Consider the following 24346-nt stretch of genomic DNA (forward strand, 5'->3'; position numbering starts at 1 on the left):
TAGGTTGTATGAAAATTTTTATGTTAAAACACTACTGTAATGAACATCTTTTAATATACATCATTGTATACTTGGGCTAATATTTCTTAGGATACGAATATTAGCTAGAAGAAGTAGATTGTCGAGTTCAATTTTCAGTGCCACCTTGTGGAAGTCATTCTATTTAACAAAGATTATTGAGCACCAACAAAGAGCCTTTTGCTATGCTGAAGCCCTGGGAAGACAGAGTTGAGTTTTTTTTGAAAGCCCCCCAACCCGTCTTCAATGAGTGCCCTGATGCTGGCTAGGTGGGGGGAATGACAAATAGACAAAAGTACTTCTAATTCAGCATGCTCAGTGCACTGAGAAAAGCAAGGTCCCAAGGAAGGTGGGATTAAAGAGCTCTTAATTCTGACAGGGATTCGGGCAGGGCTGCAGAGAGGAGGGGATATGCCAAAAGGATGCCTCCCTGCTCCTCCCCGGAGCCCATTCGTGAGGCTAGGTATTCAAGAATAAATTTGTTCTAAAGAATTATGATGCTCCTACATTTTCTCCCACACAAAGAAGAAAATTCGGCTGTACGCCCTTTCCTTTCCTCCTCTTGGCACTTTCTGATTGATGATTGAAAATGATGGCAATACATAAACTATTTTTCTTTTTATTTTATGACCTGGTAATAGCAGTAACATATTTCCAGTAAATGTTTTCTATCGCAATAAAAAAGTTGTAACAAGACTGGAAATGGGTATAGTTAAACCCTAAAGAAATCACACTTTCAGAACTGTGGAATGAGGCCATAAGTCTGTAAATCACTTAACTTAGAAAAAGAACCCCCACCCCAACCCTGGAAAAATCAGGGCAAGCAGCTGGTGTTCACATATGTAACATGCCTGCTGTGAGAGTTGATGGACTCTCAGTTTTGACCCCCTCAAGATCAACTTCCTACTCTCTTTCCTGCTGCCTGGCCTCCCACCCAGCATCTTTACTCCTTTCTGAGCTGATAAATCATCTAAACCTTACAATTCTTTTTTTTAACCCAAAGTTCAAAACCTATACTGTTCTGTATGGGATACAGCAGAGCAGAGTGGTGAAGAGCACAGGCTTTGGAATCGGAAACACTTGCGTTCTCGTCCTGGTCTCACCATGGGTACGTGACTTAACCACTCCATGGTTTATTTTCCTCCTCTGTAAAGTGGGGATTATTGTAGGGCCTACCGCATAGAGTTTTATGAAGATGCGGAAAGCAAATGCGTGGAAAGCAAGTTGTTAAGGGCCAGGAAAGTCCTCGATGTCAGTTGCTGATGCTGTTATTATAGTCCAGGAATGAAGCAATATTTGACTTGTTTCCAAAAAGGGCAAGTTGATGATTTTGTCAAATTTGTGTAGCAGTATAACTGACCTTTATTAAGTGTTTATGTGCGACGCATTGTGTTACACATAATCTGTGGAATTACTCCATGAAGGTTTAGATCCACTAACTTGCCCAGGGTCACATAACTTGTAAAAGAGCCAGGATTTCAATCCAAGTCTTTTTGACTCCAAAACCCACGCTCCAACTGCCACACATCTGCCTGCTAGGCTTAGATGCTCACAGCAGCATTAGAGATAGTAAAACATTGGGTAGTTCTGTCTCACGCCAACCATCTCCTCCTTTGGCTGATGAAGATTGTGAGCTGATAATATGGAGAGCCTACGGCCTTGGAACTCCAAGGCCAGGCAAGAAAAAAAGCATTTTCTTTCCCTAACCATAAGTAGAGTAGCCCGTTCCTCTGCTCATTCTTATTTAGGCTCTGTTACTCTTAAGAGGATAAATGGCTGCTGCTTCTGTGTGTCTGGTGTCCTTAACATGCTCTAAAAATTAGGCTTCTTCCAGTCTTTGTCTTTAATTTCTGGTTTTAGCTGACACCTTCATTAATGGTCTAGTGCAAGCTTTCTGTCAACTTGAAGACTGCTGTGTGAAAGTGGTTTTGCTGTCCTATCAATAATGGTCATAATTTCCCCAATACTCTCATCAGCAGTGAATTGAGTCTTGCAGCAAAGAAATGGAAACCCCAGTGCAGTGGTTTGAAAGTGATTTGTCTTGTAGACGGCGTCTTCTTTCAGTAAAATCAGGTCAGTGCGGCACTGCTGGGTCAGATGTAAGTCTGAGTCAAATTAGTTGGAGGAAATTGATCATTTGAACCTTAGGTTATTTTGAGCTACAGTAGCTTTTTAATATCTCTTTTTTTCTTTATATTTGTTTTAATAAACTTTCATCATCATCATCATCATCATCATTCGCCAAATTAAATGTCTTCTCAGTTTCAGCTAAGCCTTAGATAGAGGAAAGAATGCCGTCTACTTAGCCCACAGAGGCGGCCTTCCCTTCACAGTTTTGGGGCTTGCTTCCGTGATGGCACTGTTGTTGTTTAAGCACTGAAGCCCACTCCTCCTCCTCATCTTCTGGCCAGCCCCCTTGCTGGGCCTTGTTTATTGCACCGACTGGCCCCTTGACCAGTCTGTTCTTCATTGCTATTGAAAGTTAATGGGGGCAAAATTGCATTCCCAAACATTTAAACCTGAAGTGGCCAGGGCCGAACTTAGTTGATCTCTGGTGATCGGTTCAATTTAGTTACGATTTTTTGCCATTAGGCTGGGGCTGAATGATGGTGATTTGGTTGAGGCCAAATGTCTGAAGAAAATTGGCTCTCTGATAAGAGTGCTGTTATCAGAGGGGGCTACCTTCTCATTTACATTTAGATGAGTATTGATTATTTATTTACTCAGAGAAGTGAGATTCGTTTCCAATCTTATCTTTCTCGTCTCTGCTTGTCAGCAGAAAGAGAGATAGAGCTCCTGACATCAAGCCAAGATAACAGCACTTTGTAGCAAAGATAAAAGTTGGAATGGGCCTTTTTCTAGTGTTGACTGAAAGGATAAGTTTTAAAAATTAGAACTGATGGGTCATGCTTTCAAAACCTTTCCTGAAGGTTCTGTGGTTTAACTAGGCAGGAGAATTGGTTTATTGGAACAGCCTTGGTCTTTCTTCTTTTGTAATAGGAATTGTATTTAATTTGATTATATTCAGCTGTTTCACCGAGAGCAAATGGTGTATTGGCTCAGAAGAAGCTAAAGTGTGACCTTATTGTCATGTCAGCTTGTTCCTTTTTTATTATTTAAATTCCAAATTATCCTATCTGAGCCTCAGAGGGGGTATAAGCTACAGCGGTTATCACTTGAATATAGTTCAGTGCTTATATTGAGATCAAGCAGAAAATGATTGTAGTTGCCCCTAGAGGAAGAGTTATAAGCGATGGAGCTGACACTAAATGCAGACATTTTAGAATAGCTGGTGTTGGGTCTGAGCTCTGATACAGACAGCATCAGCATAGTGGCTTGGCTCAGTGAGGAATGCAGATTCAGTCAGCCCCTGCCGCAGAGTGGTCAAGGCTTGGCACAATCCTCCTGGAATGGGTCTTCCTGCCATAAGTCTCCAGCCCATTGTCAACAGTGCCACCAGAAGAATCTCACCAAAATATAAAGTTGATTGTGTCACTTCCCTGCTCTGTTAGCATCTGTTGCTTATAAGAGAAAATCCAAATCTTGACCAACAGTCTGGGCCAAGCTTCTCAGCCTCAGCTCCCCCTTGAACAAGCTTGCTTTTAAGCTACAGGCAGCATTTAAGATTAGAGACTTGCTTGGCAACCAGGATTCCTACAGTTCCCTAGTCTCTCAGGTCCTACAAATATTGTCTAAAAATGACAAGTAAGTGTCAGAACTCACAGAACAAACCATGACACAGATATCAAAGGACATGTGATGCTACACTACCATCCAACATCCATCTAGTGAACGTTTTTTGAGCATCAACAATGCACCAAGCACAGAGATGACTCATCCCTGCCTCGAGGCTGCGGGAGGCAGCAAGACAGCTTGAGCAGGTAAATTATAGAAGAGCCCAGTGAGTGCTCCTACCAAGGTAGGAACAAGGCGCTGTGTGGGAGCACAGAGAAGGGGACAGGTAGCCCCACCCTCCCCTTCCCTGAGGTGGAAACATCTGAACCAGGTTGTCTTGAAGGAGGACTCACAGCTAGGTGAAAAAGAGGGAAGAGGGATTGGCACATGCAGAGACCAGGAGGCACTGAAGAACCCACAAGGACCATGGAAGGTCAGTGTGGAAGAAGCCAAGGCTGTGTGGGGTGGACATGTGAGCTCACAGCCAGCGTCACGTGTCCTTTGATATCTGTGCTGCCATGTTTTGTTCTGTGGGTTCTGACATTTACTCATCATTTTTAGACTGTATTTGTAGGACCTGAGAGACTAGGGAACTGTAGGAATCCTGGCTACTGAGCAAGTCTCTAATCTTAAATGCCGCCTGCAGCTTAAAAGCAAGCTTGTTTAAATAGATATGCACCCTGCACCCCTACTTTGGACACATGAGGGAAAGAGGACAGACATTCGCTTTGATGCCAGCATTCCCTGCCCCGGTGTGCCCTCTCTGGTAAAGCTGTGAGCCTGTTGTGACTCATAGGCTAGGGATCTACCTAAACCTTATCACATTGGTTTCTGTTTCAGTCTGTATTCGCAATAATAGCAGCTCTCATTGACTGAGCACTTTGCTAAGGGAAGTCCTGGACTGTCTCATTTAATCCTCACAGCAACCTTCTGAGGGAAGCTCTGTTATCCCCATTCTACAGATGAGATTAAATTCCTTCCCCAGGATGCATAGCTGGCAGCATTACTCCCTCTCAGGGCACAAACACCAGGGATGCTTTGCTCAAGCCTAGCATTTCCTCTTACTGCTCACACTTAGTTTTTTTCTGGCTACGAGAAGCTCTTTCAGATTAAAGCAGCTCTTTAAATTGGTGAATGGAAAACAATTGACATGAAGACATAACCATGAAAGTGTTCAGTCTTTGACTGTCATTTTTCCTTGCACAGGTGATTCTCAAACTTGTTCGTATGGTCAGCAATGATAATGATAAGTTAATTCATCTATATCCTACCTTGATCCCAAAAATATTTGAAATTATTGTAATAGATTTTAAAATACACGAACCACTGAGTGCAGTGTTGTGTGTCTGTGGTCCCAGCTACTCAGGAGGCTGACACGGGAGGGTTGCTTGAGCCCAGGATTTCTGGGCTATAGCCTAGATCAGCACTGTGCTGATCAGATGTCCACACTAAGTTCAGCATCAATATGGTGACCTCCCAGGAGTGGATAACCACCAGGTTGCCTAAGGAAGGGTAAACCGGCCCATGTCGGAAATGTGCAGGTCAGAACGCCCGTGCTGATGAGTGATGGGATCACACCTGTGAATAGCTGCTACACTCTAGCCTGGGCAATATAGCGAGACCCACCTCTTTAAAAATATATATACATACGAACCAATAAACTATATGAGAGTAAAAGTAACGTAAAGATTAAACGACAAGTTTACGAGTCCCCAGGAGGAGGAGCTGGCAGAGAAATGCATGTCCAGGTCATCATAGTCACGCAAACATTCAGTGCTGAGCTTCCTGATGGGCAAAGGAGAAAGGGACATGATAGCAACTAGTTACAAGATTTATGTTAAACTTTGTAAAGATACAAAAGCAATCCCTTTGCTCCACGGAAGTACAACTTCTCCTGATACCAGGATCTGAAAGAAGTTTCTCCCATGGGTCTCTAGAAAGAAGACACAGAGCAATAGAGGCGACAGTATGTCTTCCCTCTCTTCAGACTTGGGCAGGCACTTGCTTTCCATTGGATTTCAGCTTTCAGCTGGCTTGCAGCTGTTAAAGAATTGGATGCTAAAACCTTTTACGTTTCAGTCAGGGGTTAAAGGGATCAAGGAAGCTGCTCTGAGCATGTAGCCACCAACCAACAGATTCTACAGATTTTCTTTGAAACTTATGCGCTGAGATGTTTGCCTCGGGTTTACAAAATCCCATAAAAATCCTGCCTGGGTATTATAACTTGGAACCCTCCCAAAGTGCCCAAAGCAATATTTTGTTCCTAGGCCATTTGGTGGCATGGTATTACTGCAATAAATACATCACTGGAGTGCCCAAGCAGGTTTTCTCGTCGCTGCAGAGTAACTGCTTCCCAAAATCTTCCTTTTGTGTTCCTCTCTGCTGTGAAGTGGAGGGCATGTGGCTTCATGCGCAGCTGTGACTTTTTAAATCCTCTTTCCAAAGTGTGGATGTTGCCTTGAGAACCTTGTGCTGTTCAGTGTGAAAGAGCCTTTTATATTTTATATAATCATTTCTTTGGCAAAAAGTATATTCATAGAAATTGACCTCACAGTTTGTCTTTTTGAAATGGCTTTTGGCTGCTATTTTTATTTTCCTCCCGTGTCAGCCTCCTAAAAATTAAACAAGTATTTGATGGAGACTGTACTTTGATATATAGTAGGTCTGGGTTATCATAATCTTGACTGTCAACAGGCATTTATTAAGAACTTTGTGTGAGTGAGATGCTGTGGTTCATAAGCAATACAGAGAGTGCAGGCCTGGGCAGCCCTTGGTATGAATTCTCCCACTTCTACTACTTCCTGAGGGACACTGAGCAAGTTATTTAACCTCTATAAATCAGTTTTTCCTCCATTAAGTGGGCTTATACTCTTTACATCTTAGGGTGACCAAAGAGTGAATGAGATGATCTGTACATAAAAGGGCTAGCACAGCACTTGTCACATAGTAGGGCCTGTGATGGTGGTAGTTAGATTGTCCATGCTGTTGGGATCTCTTAGTATTATTACAGTCTGATGATGATGATGATGATGATGATGTTGATATTAGTAGCTGATACTTAAATCACACTATGAATGTGTTGGACATTGTTCCAACTGCCTTACAACTATTAGTTCATTAAATCTTTAGACAGTCCTGGGAGGTAGGTACTATTATTATCCCCTGTTTTATAATGAAGAAAACTGAGAGGTTAAGTAAGTTGGCCCAAAGTCATACAGCAAAATTGCTTGGCCAGGAGTTAGGCCAAGGCAATTGGGCCCCAAATTTATGCCCTTAACCACCTGGCTATATTACCTCTCGTATATACTCTTCCTCTCATTACACAGTATGACCTGAAGTTATCAGCCTTGCCTTTCTGAGGGGGAAAATGTGTAAAATACTATAATCTTTCTCTGTGAAATGTCCACTATTCAGGTGAGGATTATGGAGAGAAATGCAGATTTATAAAAAGCAGTTTTCCATTTGGATTTAGATATCAAGTTTCATATGCAGCTTAACCACCCTGCCTTCCCACAGGTTGTTACCCATTGGTCCTTTGCTAAGTTCAGAAGTGGGTTTCCAAATTGTTCTTCAGCTTTGATGGATAAGCAGGGAGTACCCAGGGCAGAAAACGCGCGGATTTTCAGTTACTGACTAAACTGAGCATAGACTATTAGCAATATTCCTAAGGAAAGATGGACAGGCCTTCCTGGATGGATAGAAAGATAAGGTGATCACATCTGATCATGTTTTCATAAGAGGCAGTGGTACTACAGTGGACTCAGAATGCAGCCAGAGCATGAAATATTTGGTATGTGTGAATTTTGTTAAAATACATAGTTTCAGATCATTCTCATTTTGAATGTATAGAAGTTAAGTGATTCAGATTCTGGATGAATCCACAGATCTACAAAAACCTGTATTTATGGTATAAATTGTGGCCTCTTTATAATTGGCCAGTAATTTATAGTTTGCAGGAGGAAGGTGGGTTCAAGGCAGACAGCTTTAGAGCCAGAAGACCCCCGTGGATTTCATTTCCCCCTTCCTACTTTTTACCTTTGTGATCTTGGGCAAGTTACTTCATCAGCATCCCAATCTGTAAACTGGGGCTAATATGCCTCTGGGGGTTGCTGTGAGGATTCAGTAAGGCAAGGTATATAGCATGCTTGGCACATAATAAGCATGTATTAAATGAAAGTCGTCATTATACTAGGCTTCATAGGACAAAGTCCAAGAAGCTACTTTCAGAAAACTAATTTTAATAGAAATGTCTGTAAGATCCAAGTAATAAAATAAATGTCAGATGATGGCATTTGTGGCTTTGAGAGTGGAGTAGGGATTTGTCTTTAAGGATAAGGGATCCTTCCTGGTACTCCCTGACTCCCTGTTTTCCCTGATCCACGTTTCCCAGGCAGCTGCGAAGACTGGTAGGAAAAAATGTGCAAAGGAGACCGGCCTGAAATTCCTCCTGATGCAGCCAGGCCTTAGTTCCCAGTAATCAGGAAAGTAGTAGCTTATATATAATCAGCTGTCAGGTAGGCTGACAGCTTGAGAAGCCCAACAGCCTGTGCACTGCTCTCAGAATACACATGCCAGGGTGCAGGGTTAGCTTCACATGAAAATATGTCTACATAAACAGATCCTGTCTGCTTTTGATTAAATTACTGCATGTGAATGACCCATTGGAGATGCCACAGTGTGTGCTAATTATATAGTAACCTCAAAAAAAATGGCATAATAAGAAATTGGAGAACTTTTAAGTTTATCTGGTGTTTTTAAATTACAAAAGTGGCCTTCATTTATTATAGCAAATTTGAAAAATACAAAAAAACACAAAGGAAAAATAAAAACACTTATTAATTCCACTATCAATTATAACTACCATTCACATTTTAGAAATAACCTCCTAGTCTTTTTTCCTCTATTCCTTTACATATTTTTTTGCTTAGATTTACCTTTTTAAAATTCATACATAATGTTTTTATGTATTTGTGGAGTACACATGATATTTTGTTACATGCATAGAATGTGTAATGTCAGGGTATTTGGGTACCACCTGGAGTATTTATCATTTCTATACACTGGGAACATTTCATGTCCACTGTTCTAGCTTGTTTTGAAATGTATAGTACATTGTTGTTAACTGTAGTCACCCCACTCTGCTACTATTTTAAAAATTATAAGTTGTATTTTTATAATTATAATTTAAAATATGCTATAATTAGCTGCTCTCATAAAGTTAGCATATTATAAATGTGTTTTGTAAAATTAAATATTTTTGTACCATCACATTTAATATTTTTATGGTATTTCATAATATTTAATCAGTCCCTGTGTTAGACCTAGGTTGCTCCCAAATTTGGGCTATTATTTTTTAAAAAATTTTTGGAGATAGGGTCTAGTGCAGTGGCACAGTCATAGCTCACTGCAGCCTCAAATCCCTGGACCCAGGAGATCCACCTCAGCCTCTCCAGTAGCTGGGACTACAGGCAGGCACCACCACACCCAGCTAACTTAAAAACTTTTTTTGTTGAGATGAAGGCTCACTATGTTTTCGCAGGCTGGCCTCAAACTCCTGGCCTCAAGTGATCCTCCTGCGTTGGCTCCCCCAAAGGGCTGGGATTACAGATGTGAGCCACCATACTCGGCCTGAGAAATGAATTATTACAGCTAAACTTTACACCCAGATTTCACTGTAAATTTATAGAAGTGGATGTCAGTGGCTTCTACACACTGTGTTGCTGGGAGGTTTTGGAGATGGGAGCAGTCAGAGATTGTTTAATAGGCCATTGTCTTAGAAAGCAGCCCTCTGGGTTCAGGGGTAACTCCCTTTCCTCTGCTAGACTAAGGGGGCCCACAGCTGTTTTCTTAAGGTTCAGCTTTCTAAGATTCCTTCCACCCCGTATTATGTGCCATCATCTACTGATCAATAGCAGATGTGCCTATTAATTGAAAATTATTGGCATGGACAGGTGATAGGTAGTAGAGACTACAAGAATTATCTGCATTTCCTTCCATACTTTGATATACTTAATACTTTTTTTTTTTTTTTTTTAAGAGACACAGGGATTCTCTCTGTTGCCCAGGCTGGAGTACATTGGCATGATCATAGCTCACTGGAGCCTCCAGCTCCTGGGCTCAAGCAGTCCTCCTGCCTCAGCCTCCCGAGTAGCTGGGACTACAGGTGCGCACCACCATGCCTGGCTAATTTTTAAATTTTTGTTATTGTTATTATGTTGCCCAGGCTGGTCTTGAACTCCTGGGTTCAAGCGGTCCCCTCAAAGTGCTGGGATTTGAGAGAATCACTAAGTGGGGGCCACCATGCCTGGCCCTATTTAACACTTTTGAAATTAGAATTTTTTTTAAAAATGAATTTACTACCTATAATTTTAAAAAACACAATACCTTTTTGATGTAAATATAGTGTATTAGAGTTTAAAAGAACTATGTATACTTCTATGTATATGCTTAAATAGTTGTATATGTTTTAAGAATTTGTTTACTTACAAAGGTTTAAAAGCTTTAAGTAGTGTAAAAAGGACTGAATGTATGTAAGAGAATGTATGTTAGAATTCAGAATAGGCAGAAGTGCTAATGAAATACCAGTTAGAGAAAAGATCAAATATACCCTGAAACTGAAATGAATCTCTACAGTGCTACAGCTGAACATAGAACATGGGAAAAAGAATGACTGGAAATGAGTGAAATGCCTCATACTGATGATAGAGAAGCACTAGATGTGATTAATCCACAAGCTGACAACAGCTGAAGAACATATCTAAAAATACGTGTTCCGCCTGGGAGCCCTGCGCGGCCTCTGATGCTTCCCTCAGATCTCTCACCTCTCCTTCTGTCTGACCAAACACGCCTTTCACAGTCAAAATAATAAGACAGTTTCTTATGCCTCTAATCCTTTCAATAACCATTAACAGATCACAGGAGCAGTCTTTTGAATCTGATCATTGGACCCGTTAGGTGTTATCTGAGAAGAACAAGATTGTCATTTGGGTTGACAAAGAAATACATGAATAAATGTATAAAATGCTGCAGTGTTTTATTAAGGTCTGCCAGAAGAACCCTCTATGTGATGCAGGGAGCTAGTATTCCTGGCTTCCAGTACTATGGAACCTTTGTCTCTTGTGTTTTCATAAATGTGTCAACAAAAATGTGAATCAGTAGTCACTGTCTTTTCATCATCATAACTCGGGAATCTGAGATTTTTTTAATTTAAAAAATTTTTCTGCATATGAATGCCAGGTCATATGAGCTTTATTTAAGCTTACCTGTTTACAATTTGTTTTGAATTTTTTGGACTGTTGTTATATTAGAGTTCTACACATATCTTATTCCTGATTGTAATTTACTATTACATAATTATTAATAAGTACCTTTGCCTCCTGTGAGGCAGGTACATTTCTAATAAGCATTTTTCCTACGTCACCTCTGATCCTTACAACAATCTTTCAAGGTATAACTGTTCCTACATTATATATTAGGAAACGGAGGTTCAGAGAGGGTAGGTGACCTGGTCGTATCTGAGAAATGATATAGCCATGTACGACTCCAGGTCACTCTGACTCAAAGCCCATTTACCTCTTACTTGGTTTCAGGGAGAACTGAGTGGAAACAGACCTGATAATAGAACAGATGAGTATGTGAAGCCTTATGCAAAAGAACCCCCAAACTTCCATCTTGGATAGCTAGACCCTTAAGACAGACTTTAACACTTTACTAAGGCTTTATCAGCTTTTCACCAGTATGTGGTGTTTTTTAAATGTTAAATTCACTGTTTCAGACTTCCTCCCCTCCTCCTGCCCCTTTGATCTTCCAGGCCCTCAGTACCGCCTAGAGAAGCAGAGCGAGCCCAATGTCGCCGTTGACCTGGACAGCACTTTGGAGAGCCAGAGCGCATGGGAGTTCTGCCTGGTCCGCGAGAACAGTACGTTGGCCGCCTCGCTCCGTGCCCGCTTTGTCCGTTGCAAACTTGCTTAGAAGTCATGTGTTTGGAAACGCTCACTGATCTGGTTTCCCTAGGCAGATTTGAAGTGACTGTTTTCCAAGGCAGACTGCAGTCTTCGTGCCAAAAGTGTATTCCAAAGTGAAATGATTGATTTTGTGCTTTTTGGTAGAGAGGCTGCATCCTGTTTAGCACTTTGTGATTAATATTTTCCTGTTAAACTGTGTCTTCCTAAGTTGGGAGCATCCCTGGAAACAGCTTTAGAAGTATGAGGCCTTTTCTGAAGCAAAGGCTATTTCGTATGTAAAGCAACTGGCCCTGTCAGTATCACTATTCAGACATCAGGTTTTAGAGAATTTTAACCATTTGCTTATTCTAGCAGGAAGCAGTGTAGTGATTCCTTATGCTATGTTGAGAACTTTAAAACTTGTTAACTTTGTTCATTCTCTCTTCAGAGTTTCCAAATTGTGCGTTTGCCATCCTCTCCTCCATACTCCCACTGACATAAGGGCAAGTGACGTGTGAAACTGCGCTTGAGGCAGCAGACTGTCTGTAGTCATTCCTGCTTCGGGGCTTTTACACAGACTGTTTCTTCCACCTGGAACGCTCCTTCCCCCATTCTTGTTAATAACTCTTTCTCATTCTTTGTCTCAGTTTAAATGTCCTGTCTTCAGAGAGGCCACCGTGATCTTCCTGTCCCCCATTGCTTAAAACTGATCCACCCCTCATTTGAGTTCCTCATTGTGTTCTGCCATACGGCATACTACTTTTTCTCCGGTGTGTGTGTTTCTATCTATTCATTTATTTATTATTCTTATTTTTTAGAGATGGGGTCTTACTGTATTGGCCAGGCTGCTCTCAAACTCTTTTTTGTTTTTTGTTTTTTTTTGAGACGCAGTCTCGCTCTGTCATCCAGGCTGGAGTGCAGTGGCACAATCTCAGCTCACTGCAACCTTCGCCTCCCAGGTTCAAACGATTCTCCTGCCTCAGCGTCCCGAGTAGCTGGTACTCCAGGCGCGTGCTGCCACACCTGGCTAATTTTTTGTATTTTTAATAGAGACGGGGTTTCACCGTCTCTATGGTCTCTTATCTCCTGACCTCGTGATCTGCCCACCTTGGCCTCCCAAAGTGCTGGGATTACAGGTGTGAGCCACTGCGCCCAGCAGTTCAGACTCTTGGCCTCAAGCAATCCTTCTACCTTGGCTTCCCAAAATGTTGGGATTACAGATGTGAGCCCCTGCACCCAGCCCGTATTTAGAATTACATATTTTTCTCAGTGATTGTTTACTATCTCTCTCCCCTGCTAGCCCATAGCAAGTTACCCTTCATATAGATCTGCTATAGACTGTGTGCTGCAGGACCTCAGTAAACATGGATTGAATGAGTGAATGGATAATAGGTCTTTACTCACGCCACTGACCCTCTCAACAAGATCAGGCTGCTTGCTTGCTCTTTGTTTTTTTTTGTTGTTGTTTTGGTTTTGGTTTGGTTTGGGGGTTTTCTTGAGACAGAGTCTTGCTCTGTCGCCCAGGCTGGAGTGCAGTAGTGGGATGTAGGCTCACCACAACCTACATCTTCCGGGTTCAAGCAATTCTCATGTCTCAGCCTCCCAATAGCTGGGATTATAGGCATGCACCACCACTCCTGGCTAATTTTATTTTATTTTTTTATTTTTAGTAGAGATGGAGTTTTGCTATGTTGGTCTCAAACTCCTGGCTTGGCCTCCCAAAGTGCTGGGATTACAGGCATGAACCACCACACCGGCCTAAGATGCTACTCTTTGACTCGGGCCCCAGACAGCCTGTTCTGCAGAGCATGCACAAAATTCATCAGGAAGGTGAAATATGCTTTTGGCATTTGGCTGCAAATTCTCAAAGGCAGAAGGTTGCTGTCCCCACAGTCTGCAACCAATTATAAGTACCTTATGTGAATACACATAGAAATAAAAATCACTGATTCCCAAATGGTCCAAAAAATTCAAATGAGTAGTAAACATTTGTGAAAATGTTTATCCTTATCAACATTGTAAAATACAAACATTTTAGAGCCACATATCAAATAAGCCAGGTATTTCAAAGGGAGTCCTCATTGCTGGAGAGAATATAGAGAAATAGGCACACTCAAACACTGGGGTCTGTAGTATAACAGTATAATATAGCTGGAAATATCAAAAGACCTAAAAATGTTTTCTCCAGTATATCTGTTTTTGGAAATTATCTTAAGGAGGCCGGGCAGGGTGGCTCTTACCTGTAATCCCAGCACTCTGGGAGGCTGAGGTGAGTGGATTACCTGAGGTCAGGAATTCGAGACCAGCCTGGCCAACATGGCAAAACCCCGTCTCTACCAAAAATACAAAAAAAAAAAAAAAAAATTAGCCAGGCGTGGTAGCGGGTGCCTGTAATCCCAGCTACTCAGGAGACTGAGGCACAGGAATCGCTTGAGCCCGAGAGGCAGAGGTTGCAGTGAACTCAGATCGTGCCACTGCACTCCAGCCTGGGCAACAGAGTGAGATTCCATCTCAAAAAAAAGGAAAAGAAAAGAAAAAGAAATGAAAAGGAGAAAAAGATCTAAAATGCAAGAAAGATTTATGTACAATGTTTTAACAACATTATTTCTAATATCTAACATTGGAAGAGTAATCAGATAACTTATATCCCTATATTGGAAAATTATGCAGCGTTTTACCTTTCTAGTAAAGGCAGACTAAGTACTTTGAACCAACTGTCCCACTGAAGGTAACTTAAAAAGCTGATTAAAATAAAGAAATGGCCATCCTAAAGTCATCAAAGAGCACAAGATAGAAAAGAATCAATGACCATATCTGGGAAAAGATTGAAACAGAAGAGATCAACGCCTGCAAGCACTTTCGCCCTGACATCATTTGCCTGGCTGGCAGTGGCAGCTTAAAGGTTGAGCTGGGTTGTTGATAGCCTTTAGAGGAAAGGGGACAAAAGAAGTCCAGGGTTTGCCAGGGGTAGAAAGCCCAAAAGGAGGATAAATAGAAAACAGGTAGTAAGATGAAGATTTAAACCCAGATATATCAGTAAATGAACTAAAGGCTTTAGTAGTAGTGGTAGTAGTTGTTGTCTTTAAGATGGTTAGGATGGGTTTTTCTCAAATACCTAAAACAAGGATACTGAACGTTTGAAGTAAAAGGATGGAGAAAGATGTTCTATGCAAATAGCAACTGAAATCTGGTGTAGCCATATTAACATGAGGCAGAATACATTTTTAGATATAAAAACCATTACTTCATAATGATGAAAGGTTCAGTTTACTTGGAAGATTTAACAGTTCTAAACCTATATGCCTCAAAATATGTAATACAAAACTGAAGAATGACTAAGAAAAATATACAGATCTCCAATCATGGAGGGAGATTTTAACTCTCAGTAACTGAAACAGCAAATATATTTTTTAAAAATGTATAGTAGAGAAAATTTAAAACAACAGTTAAACTTAACCTCATGGACAGGTGGTACAGAGAATATTTTACCCTACAACTGCAGATACGTATTTCTTCCAATCACACATGAACGTTTCCCAGTATTGACCTTATACTATGCAATAAAGTAAATCTTACATATCAGAAGATCGAAATCATGTGTGATATGTTCTCTGATCACAGTGAAATTAGGCTAGGAAAAAACAAGACAACTAGAAGATCTGCGTATGTTTGGAAATTGAGAAACAGGTTTCTGAACCCATGGTTTAAAAAAGAAATAATCATAGAAATTAGAAAATATTTTGACTGAAAGATAATGAAAATTTGACATTAAAATTTGAGGATGTAACTAAAATAGTATTTGAAGGAAATTTTACAGCCCTCTAATTCAAATATCACAAAAGAAGAAAGGCTGGGCAGGGCGCAGTGGCTCACGCCTATAATCCCAGCACTTTGGGAGGCCAAGGCCGATGGATCACCTGAGGTCAGGAGTTCAAGACCAGACTGGCCAAAATGGTGAAACCCCATCTCTACTAAAAATATAAAAATTAGCCAGGCATGGTGGCATGTGCTTATAATCCCAGCTACTAGGGGGGCTGAGGCAGGAGAATTCTTTGAACCTGGGAGGTGGAGGTTGCAGTGAGCTGAGATCGTGCCACTACACTCCAGCCTGGGCAACAGAGCAAGACTCCATCTCAAAAAAAAAAGAAGAAGAAAGGCTGAACAGTAATGAGCTAAGCATTCAGCTCAAGTAATTGAAAAAAGAAATAGAAAAAGAAACCTGAAACGAATGAAAGAAAAGAAGCAATAAAGAGAAGAATAGAAATTAATGAAATAGAAATTCAGAAACATCAGAATCAAGAGTTGGTTCTTTGAAAAGACTAACAAAATTGATACACCTCCAAGGAAATGGATAAAAACAAGGAAGAGAAACACAGATAGTAATAGGAATGAAAAGGAGGTACACTGCAGATCCTGTCATTAAACAGTAAGATCCTGTCTTGTAAATAAATACAAGATTATTTTGAAAAAATTTATACCAAAAATATTAAAATTATAGGTGAACAAATTTATAGAAAAAGACAACAAAATTGACACAGGAAGAAATAGAAAACCTGAATATTCTCATAACTATTTTGAAAAGCAAATTAGTAATTAGGAACCTTCCTACAGTGAAAATCCAGACCCACATGACTTCACTGGCTAGTTTCTACCAAAAATTTAAGAAAAAAATAACTCCAATCCTATATCCGCTTTTGCAGAGAATAGAAAAAGAGGTTATTACCTCCAATTTATTTTAAGAGGCTATCATAATCTTGGTACCAAGCTCAGTAAAGACCATATAAGACAGCAAATTTTCAGGCCAGTCTTAATATAGATGCAAAAATCCTAAACAAAATATTAATAAAGTGAATCTAACATTATATTGAAAGAACAATGTAACATTACCAAGTTGGGTTTATCTAGCAGTGCACATTTGGTTTAACTGTGATGTAATGTTAAGGGGAAAAAATGTCAAGACACGTAGATTAATCCCAACTATGTAAAAACAAAGAAAGTAAAACTGGAAAGGAAATGTTAGTAGTGGTTGTCACTGGTTGGCAAGATTGTGGGTAATTCATTTTCCTTCCCGTTTGTATTTGTTCATTCCAGAGTTTCTAAAGTGAGCGTGCATGACTTTCTAAGAAGGAAAAGCAAACAAGAAATAAGGGCAGGTCTACATAGATAAAGATCGTATAGTGAGACAATGTCTTAGTGTAACAATCCTTGTGACATTTGAAATTTCATACCATTTCTAGTACCACAACATAGTGAGCCAAAGGAAAAGTTACACCAATACACTCCTGTGTGACTTGCTTATCGGAACTTTTACCCCGTAGAAATGAACAATCCCTCCCTCTGCCCCTGTCATTTTTTTTCATTCTTTAAAGTCTGTCATCTTAAACATACTTGAGGAACTAATTCGTAGGTAGGAACTTTATAGTGGATTCTCTTTCAAAATGTTGATTCCTTGTTATACAAACAGTGGTATTTATTAGAATCTTGGTAAATTTCTTGGATATGTAGTACTTATACATGTAAAAAAATTTCAGGTAACTGAAATGTCTGTAGTGAAAATGAAGTCTCTCTTCTTCCATCCCCTAATTCCCCTCCCAGAGACAATAATTGTTCCTGGTTTCTTCCATATCTTTCCAGGGGTCATCTATGTCTTATGCAAGCACATTTTATATATGTATCATGTATCATAGGTGTGTGTACACACAAGCATACTCATACACACTCATTTGCATTCCTCCCTTTTTTAAAAACACAAATGGGGGCCTGGTGTGGTGGCTCACACCTGTAATCCCAACACTTTGGGAGGCCAAGGTGGGCGGATCACGAAGTCAGGAGATCAAGACCATCCTGGCTAACACGGTGAAACACCATCTCTACTAAAAATACAAAAAAAGAAAAAATTAGCCAGGCGTGGTGGCAGGCACCTGTAGTCCCAACTTCTCAGGAGGCTGAGGCAGGAGAATGGCGTGAACCCAGGAGTCGCAGCTTGTGGTGAGCCGAGGGCGCGCCACTACACTCCATCCTGGGCGACAGAGCGAGACTCCGTCTCAGAAAATAAAAATAAAAACACAAATGATAACAAACATTAGTGTTCTGCATTTTTATCATTTTTAACAATATAGAGATTATTCCACATTAATCCTCATATTGTTCCACCTATAAATTCACTAATTTCTTTTTAACTACTATGCGGTATTCCACAGTATGTTGTGATTTCAAATTAATTTTTTTGTTTGTTTGTTTTTGAGACAGAGTCTCATTCTGTTGCCCAGGCTGGAGTGCAGTGGTGAAATCACAGCTCACTGCAGCTTTGTTTGTTTTTGAGACAGTCTCATTCTGTCACCCAGGCTGAAGTGCAATGGTGAGATCACAGCTCACTGCAGCCTTGACCTTCCTGGCTCAAGCAGTTCTCCCACCTAAGCCTCCCAAGTAGCCGTGATTACAGGCACACACCACCACACCTGGCTAGTTTTTTTTTTTGTTTTTTTTTTTTTTTTAATTTTCTTTTTGTAGAGATGGTGTCTTGCTGTGTTACCCAGGCTTGCTTCTGCCTCCCATAGTGCTGGGATTACAGGAGTGAACCAGCACACCTAGCCACAAATTAGTTTTTCTGAAAAAAGATAAGCCCTGTTTTCTAATATTAGGAAAGAGAAGCTGTGAGGGTTGGTGAATAAAGCCTTGAAATCTGGGCTGTAGTTCCCACTCTACTTCTGAACACAAACATGGTCTTAATTCAGTTATGTGATCTCTGTGAGCCTCAGCATCCTCATCTTAAAGGATTTGCAAGATACTTGCCATCACTTTTTGACACTCTGAGTCAAAATCATTGTGTTAATCAAAGAAGCCCTACCAGCACTTACAAAGATCACAATCAACGGAATCATAACTAGTCTTTGTAAAATGGAAGTAAATTATAAAAACAATTTATTATTTTAAAGGCTTTTAAAAGGATTTTTTAAGTAGGAATTCCAACTAAGAACTACATTATTTTCCAGTAGCTACCTATTAAGGTGGATTGAGGCAAAGAAAAACATTCCAAAAGCAGAATTGTTTTCATTTCTGTTGATATGTTTGATTAGAACAGGCTCCCTATCCTTAAAGCCATTGTAGATGTGAACTAAATTCTGATAATGTATTATGCAGTCCTTAAAGAGAATGTGCTGTCAAGCCAGACTGCCTCAGTTCACATCCTGGCCTTGCCACTTACTAGCTGTGTGACCTCGGGCAATTTACTTAACCTTTCTTGGGTAGTTTATCTGCCCTCATGAGATTGATAGGATTCAGTAAGCTCTAATCATCATACAGCTCTTAGTACAGCACATAATAAGTACTCAATAAATGTTAACTGTAATTAATAAATAATGGAAGAGCAGCATTCTGTGTCTAGTAGAGCAGATGGGACACAGGTGTTGAGGTTTGGAGTCATAGACCTGGCAGAGCCCTGGAGGAGATGTATGTTGATGAGAGGGGAGTGACCCAGAATGGAGAGGGAAGGAGAGTGGGGAGAGGGCAGGTCTGTAAGTCTGTGTCCTAAGACCAGAGAACTTAGAAGCAGGGTACTTTCCAGCAGTATTTTTTGGTGTCCCAGAATGGGTGTATGCTTTGTAGATAAAACATTTGTTTATTGAGAAGTCTGTTTGCCATAAGGGTGGATAGAAGCCTTTCAGTTTTTCTTCCAAGGAGGGAAGTGGCATAATATTTTATATCAAGCACATCAGTGAGTGTTTTTTTGTTATTTCTTTTTTATTTATTTTTCTTTCTGTGTACCTAGTCCTGCAGGAAAGGGTGTTTTTAAAAATTATGTATTCGGGCCTAATATTGTAAGGCATTGTGCTAGGCATTTTGCAAATGCTTTCTCTTTCCATTTTCATGGCTACCCTACAAGATACTATTCTCATTGTGAAGAGAGGTTATGACTTGCTTGAAGTTATCCAGCCAGTAAGTGATAAGACCAAAATTTTAAGACAGCTTTCTGATTCCAGAGTCCACTCTGAGATTATTGATAAAAAAAAAAACCTGAATTTTCAGTCCTAAGAATGGCGATTGCAATTGTCTTTATATGCTATGAGAGAGAAGCTTACAAAGGAAGCGGATATGACAAGAGTTTCTGCCTAGGGACTGAGAGCTAACATTTGTGCTTGGATCTTGGCCTAAATAAGAAAATGACAAGCCAAAGTCCTTGAGCTTTCCAGTTTGGATTCTTGTTGGATAATCTACTATATCCTTCAGCCAACTGCCTGCTAGAAGCTGGAATCATACCAGAAGGAAGCCCAAGTACATTATGGGGAGTATGTAACATTACAAGACTTCCATTCTTGTCCGAGCTTCTGTATAAATCCTGGCACCAAACTGAGCCTCAATTCCCTTGTCTGCCAAATGTTGCCAGTGACCGTTCCCACCAACCACGTGGAGGTAGTCTAAGCAGGTCCTTAGAAGAAAGGTGCTGCTTGAACCAACTTACTCTTTCCACAGCTTTAAGAGAGAGAGTGGCATTTCCCATCATCAGGGCCAATATAAGCCTGAAGTTAAACTGGCTTTATGGAATACGAACAAAGTGTCAGACACCATCTTTCTGTTTTATCCCTGACTAGTCTGTCATTCATAGTGCTTAAAGCATAGTCATTAGAATCAGGCAGACCTTGGGTGAACCACTTGCAGCCTCTGACAGTGGACAAATTATGTCATCTCTGATTTCATGTTTAAATGGAGGCAAATGAATCTTTCACAAGGATTTGGTGAGAATTAAGTGAGATATAAGTGCTCTTATTGTAACAACCTTTTCGGCCATGTAGTCATCATCTTTGTTTTATAGAAGAGGAAACTGAGGCGCAGAGGGGTGAAGTGATTTGCTAATATCACATGAACAGTAATGAGAGGCCTGGAAAACTGTCTTTTATTCATTGAGTCTGGTGAAAGAGCTGAATCTGGCCGGGCGCTGTGGCTCAAGCCTGTAATCCCAGCACTTTGGGAGGCCAAGACGGGCGGATTACGAGGTCAGGAGATCGAGACCATCCTGGCTAACCCAGTGAAACCCTGTCTCTACTAAAAAATACAAAAAACTAGCCGGGCGAGGTGGCGGGCGCCTGTAGTCCCAGCTACTCGGAAGGCTGAGGCAGGAGAATGGCGTAAACCCGGGAGGCGGAGCTTGCAGTGAGCTGAGATCCGGCCACTGCACTCCAGCCTGGGTGACAGAGCCAGACTCAGTCTCAAAAAAAAAAAAAAAATAGAGCTGAATCTAATTATTGTATTTCCTAAATAGAAGTTGCTGTAGAGAGAGACCAGTTGCTTTGTAAACATTAATTCAGCTTCCTTTGATCTTCTTTCCTTTTGAAGGAGATTCACAGAATGTTTAAGATCATCCATTATTTCAGCACCTTATTGAAATTCTCATTTCCTAATTTTAAGGTTATACTGAGAAAGGGCCTCAACTCACCAGGTAGGTAGTCACCCAGGAGGGTGGACTATGGGAGGGAAGAACATCCAGAGGTCTTAGTCTGAGAGCCTTCCTTTATCTCCTTAATTTTCTCCGTGAGGCCCCAGGAGAGAAGGCAACTCCTAGGAGCTGCCCAGATTACCTGACTGCCCTTCCATGGGCTTGTTACTGTTCCTACCCTTACTCCTCTCTGATCACTGATTCCCCTAAATGGATTTGCCAAGTCCCACACTGGACTGTGACCACCCCTCACACTGGAGAGGAATCCGGTCTGAGTCCCCTCTTCATCCTGGTGTCTGTGGCCAGGCCCGGCTCTTTCTCCCTGATAGAGTGAGCCTCCTGAACCCCTGACATCACCAGGCTTCTCACTGGACCAAGTACAAGATGGCTTTTAAGGAGAACTTGGGTTTGAATAAGCATCTTTAAGGGTAGGGGTTTCTTTGTTGGACTACCACCACTACTAAATAGAAACGGAGAGAGGGAAGAAGCAGCTGTAGAAAGAGGATGAAAATCAGCTTTATCCTGGTGTGCTTCCGACCCTCTTTGTGATGCTTATTTATAATGGGCTGATTCTTCCTCCTGTGTGTGCTCTTTGCCAGCTCTGGAGACTCCCTGGTAGTTCCGCGCTGCTTCTGGAGGCTTTGCCTCCTTCAGTTACAAATTACTGATCTCTCCAATTTCTATCATGTGACTTAAACACCTCCTTTATTATACCACAATAGCAGTCTTCAAATACACAAGAAAATATGATTATGCAAATAAACTCTTATTTACAAATGAAAGTGACTTGTGATGTTCGTTTTACATATTTTAGGTTGAGTTATTGCTGAAAGCCAGTCACCTGTCTGGCTTTAGCGGGGAGGTCTTTACCATAAGGAATTTTCTGTAGGGTGAGGATTTTTATCCAAGTCGATATTGCATAATAGCTCCCTGTTTGCTGCACGCTATTAGAATTTAAATGGAACAGAAACATTATTCGCCACATAAGAATACCTGTGAGTCCACGTCTTCCTCTCTGGTTAATGTGGGCTGGTTGGCACTGTAAAGGCAGGAGTTTGGCACCACTGTGTAACCTTGTACAAGTCCTCCTCCTTTGTGGGCCTCATTTCTCCTGCTGCAAAATGTGATGGTAATCCCTACCCTGTAAAGTTGTTGTGAGGCTTAAACCATTGAAACAAGTCAATGAGATTGTGTACAGTAAAAGCGCAGAGTGAACTGCAGTGCACTATACAAGTGTTCACCATTACTGAGTATCTCTGCCTGAGACTCAGAGGCCAACCAACTGTCACATACACCATAGCTAGTCTGAGCATGTGTGTGGTGACCCTTTCCCTCCCTGTGATTCCTGTTTTCTTTCCCTCTAGCCCCTTAGACTTCCCACAGGCCCCTCTGGGCATTGGCCAGCACCAAAGATAGCTGACACCTGGGGCAAAAAACTGTGCTGACCTGTCTTGAAGCAAACTTGTGCCTTGTCCACAGCTACTTTTCAGTAGTGAGTGTCTGAACTGTGCTGTGTGGGCTGAGAAGTTCCACATGATTTGTATTTTTCACTCTCTTCTTTCTCTAAAAGTTCCGCCCTTTCCATTTTATCATTAGGTAGTAATTAGTATTCAAGGGAAATTGGTCTTAATATATTAAAATTGGTTTAAGTGCATTTAGACCTGTACCACAGCCAATGTCTTATTGGAAAATGTAATTGGGGACTCTGTGTATGTAATTAATTGAATTACAATTAAGAACTTTCATTAAGCGATACACTGGTACATTAGAGCAGTAAGGAAGCATGTTTGATGAGCCACAAACCCTGTCTGGGCTCTAAGTGAGGGCATGGAGATTTGTATCCCTCTGATAGGCTCCTGGCCCCAGAATTCGCCCTGAAGGTCCTGACTAATGGCTTGGTAATGCATCAGGTGGTATTTCTGCAGTGACTCTGAATGGGAGGTGGGATTCTTCCAGCGGATGTGCCCTCATTCTCTGACTCTCAAGTCAGGGAAAGGGACACCTTGGTGTTGATCAGATGTTACAGTTCTTAGGTATTTTGCCATGTAAATTGTCAAAAATGCCATGCTCCTGAGAAGACCCCATTACTTTTCCTGGGCTTTGAACATGGACAAAGACATGTTGAAGAAAGAGGAAATAATGGGAATTCTGTCCAAGTAAACCCATGATGAACCATTGGTCCAGACCCTTAAATGGTCATGCTTCATCCTGTAAAGGGTATTGGATTCACTTTGGACACATATTTGTTCATGCATTCCCCAAATATCGATTGAGCCCTCCTCTGGGCCAGCCACTGTGCTGAGACTTAGCCCCACGTTATGGAGCCCACAGTTATGATCAGTGCTACAAAGGGTAGAAAAGAGTGCATAGCAGGGGACCAGAGCAGGTGAGAAGAATAAGAGAAGGCTTGAGTCAAAAGAAAAAGGAGATAGTCCAATAATGAGTAAGAAAAGAATGTTCCAGGCCAAGGGACTGCTCATCTGAAAGCTTTGAGATGAGAAGGAGCTTGGGGTATTTAGGAATGAATAAGTGGAATGGAATGAGGGAGAGTGAGCTGAAAGATGAGACTGAGGGATGGCAAGGGTCTAAGATGCAGAGCCTTGTAGGCCCACCTTCCATGATCTGCTCTTTTTTGAAATTCTACAAACCTGAAACTGTTTCTTTCTGACTACCTCATAAAACAAGATTACCTTGATTTATTGAAGGGGGTCTGAAATCTCCATGTGGAAAGTCCTCCAGCCTGGCTGGCTGTGGCTCCAAGAGTTTAATCAATTAAGCACTGACAGCAAAGATCCCTACCCCGGTGGTAGCATGGCAGATTCTAGTGAAGGGTATATCCTACTGCGTGATCCCGATGGCTTTAAAGAGATTACTGCAGAGCGGTGGGCAGGCGGGGGGCATGAACGTGTGTGTGTGTTATAGTATATCACCTATTGATTGCTTTTTAGAGACCAGCAAAAATGACTAGTAGCCAAAGGGAAGTGTTTAATAGAAGAGAAGTTTTGGGCTTATGAGGCTTTGGGGACTTAAAAGGCCTCTGGAAAAAAAATGTGATGGATGCAGAACGCTAAGGAAGAGTTTTCTCTGTGACTCACTTATGCATCCAGCTTTGAGTCTTACCGAGGGAGTGGATAGTTAGGTTTTATCCCTGATTCCTTTGCTCTGGCACAGCCAGGGATGACTGTGTTCTCGTTAGATACCATTACAGCCTATGGAGTTACACATTTCCAGCCCATCTGAAGAACATTTTTATTCATGGAGGTTATGTGGTGGTTAAAGG

At 41.2% G+C, this 24346-nt stretch overlaps 1 protein-coding gene across 9 annotated transcripts in view; it reads left to right on the top strand.

The window, feature by feature from the left end:
* Nucleotides 1–24346, top strand: part of MAPKAP1 (MAPK associated protein 1) — a 270663-nt gene that overhangs the window by 190600 nt on the left and 55717 nt on the right. For 7 of the 9 annotated variants that reach the window (XM_077967978.1, XM_015116824.3, XM_015116826.3 and 4 more), the window contains one exon: nt 11504–11611. The exons of the other annotated variants lie outside the window; for them this stretch is intronic. In XM_077967978.1, coding sequence (XP_077824104.1) covers nt 11504–11611 — 108 coding nt within the window. The remainder of the gene's footprint in view (nt 1–11503; nt 11612–24346) is intronic. 9 annotated transcript variants of the gene reach the window in all.

The sequence above is a fragment of the Macaca mulatta genome, chromosome 15, assembly GCF_049350105.2.
Source record: "Macaca mulatta isolate MMU2019108-1 chromosome 15, T2T-MMU8v2.0, whole genome shotgun sequence".
Taxonomy (NCBI): domain Eukaryota; kingdom Metazoa; phylum Chordata; class Mammalia; order Primates; family Cercopithecidae; genus Macaca; species Macaca mulatta.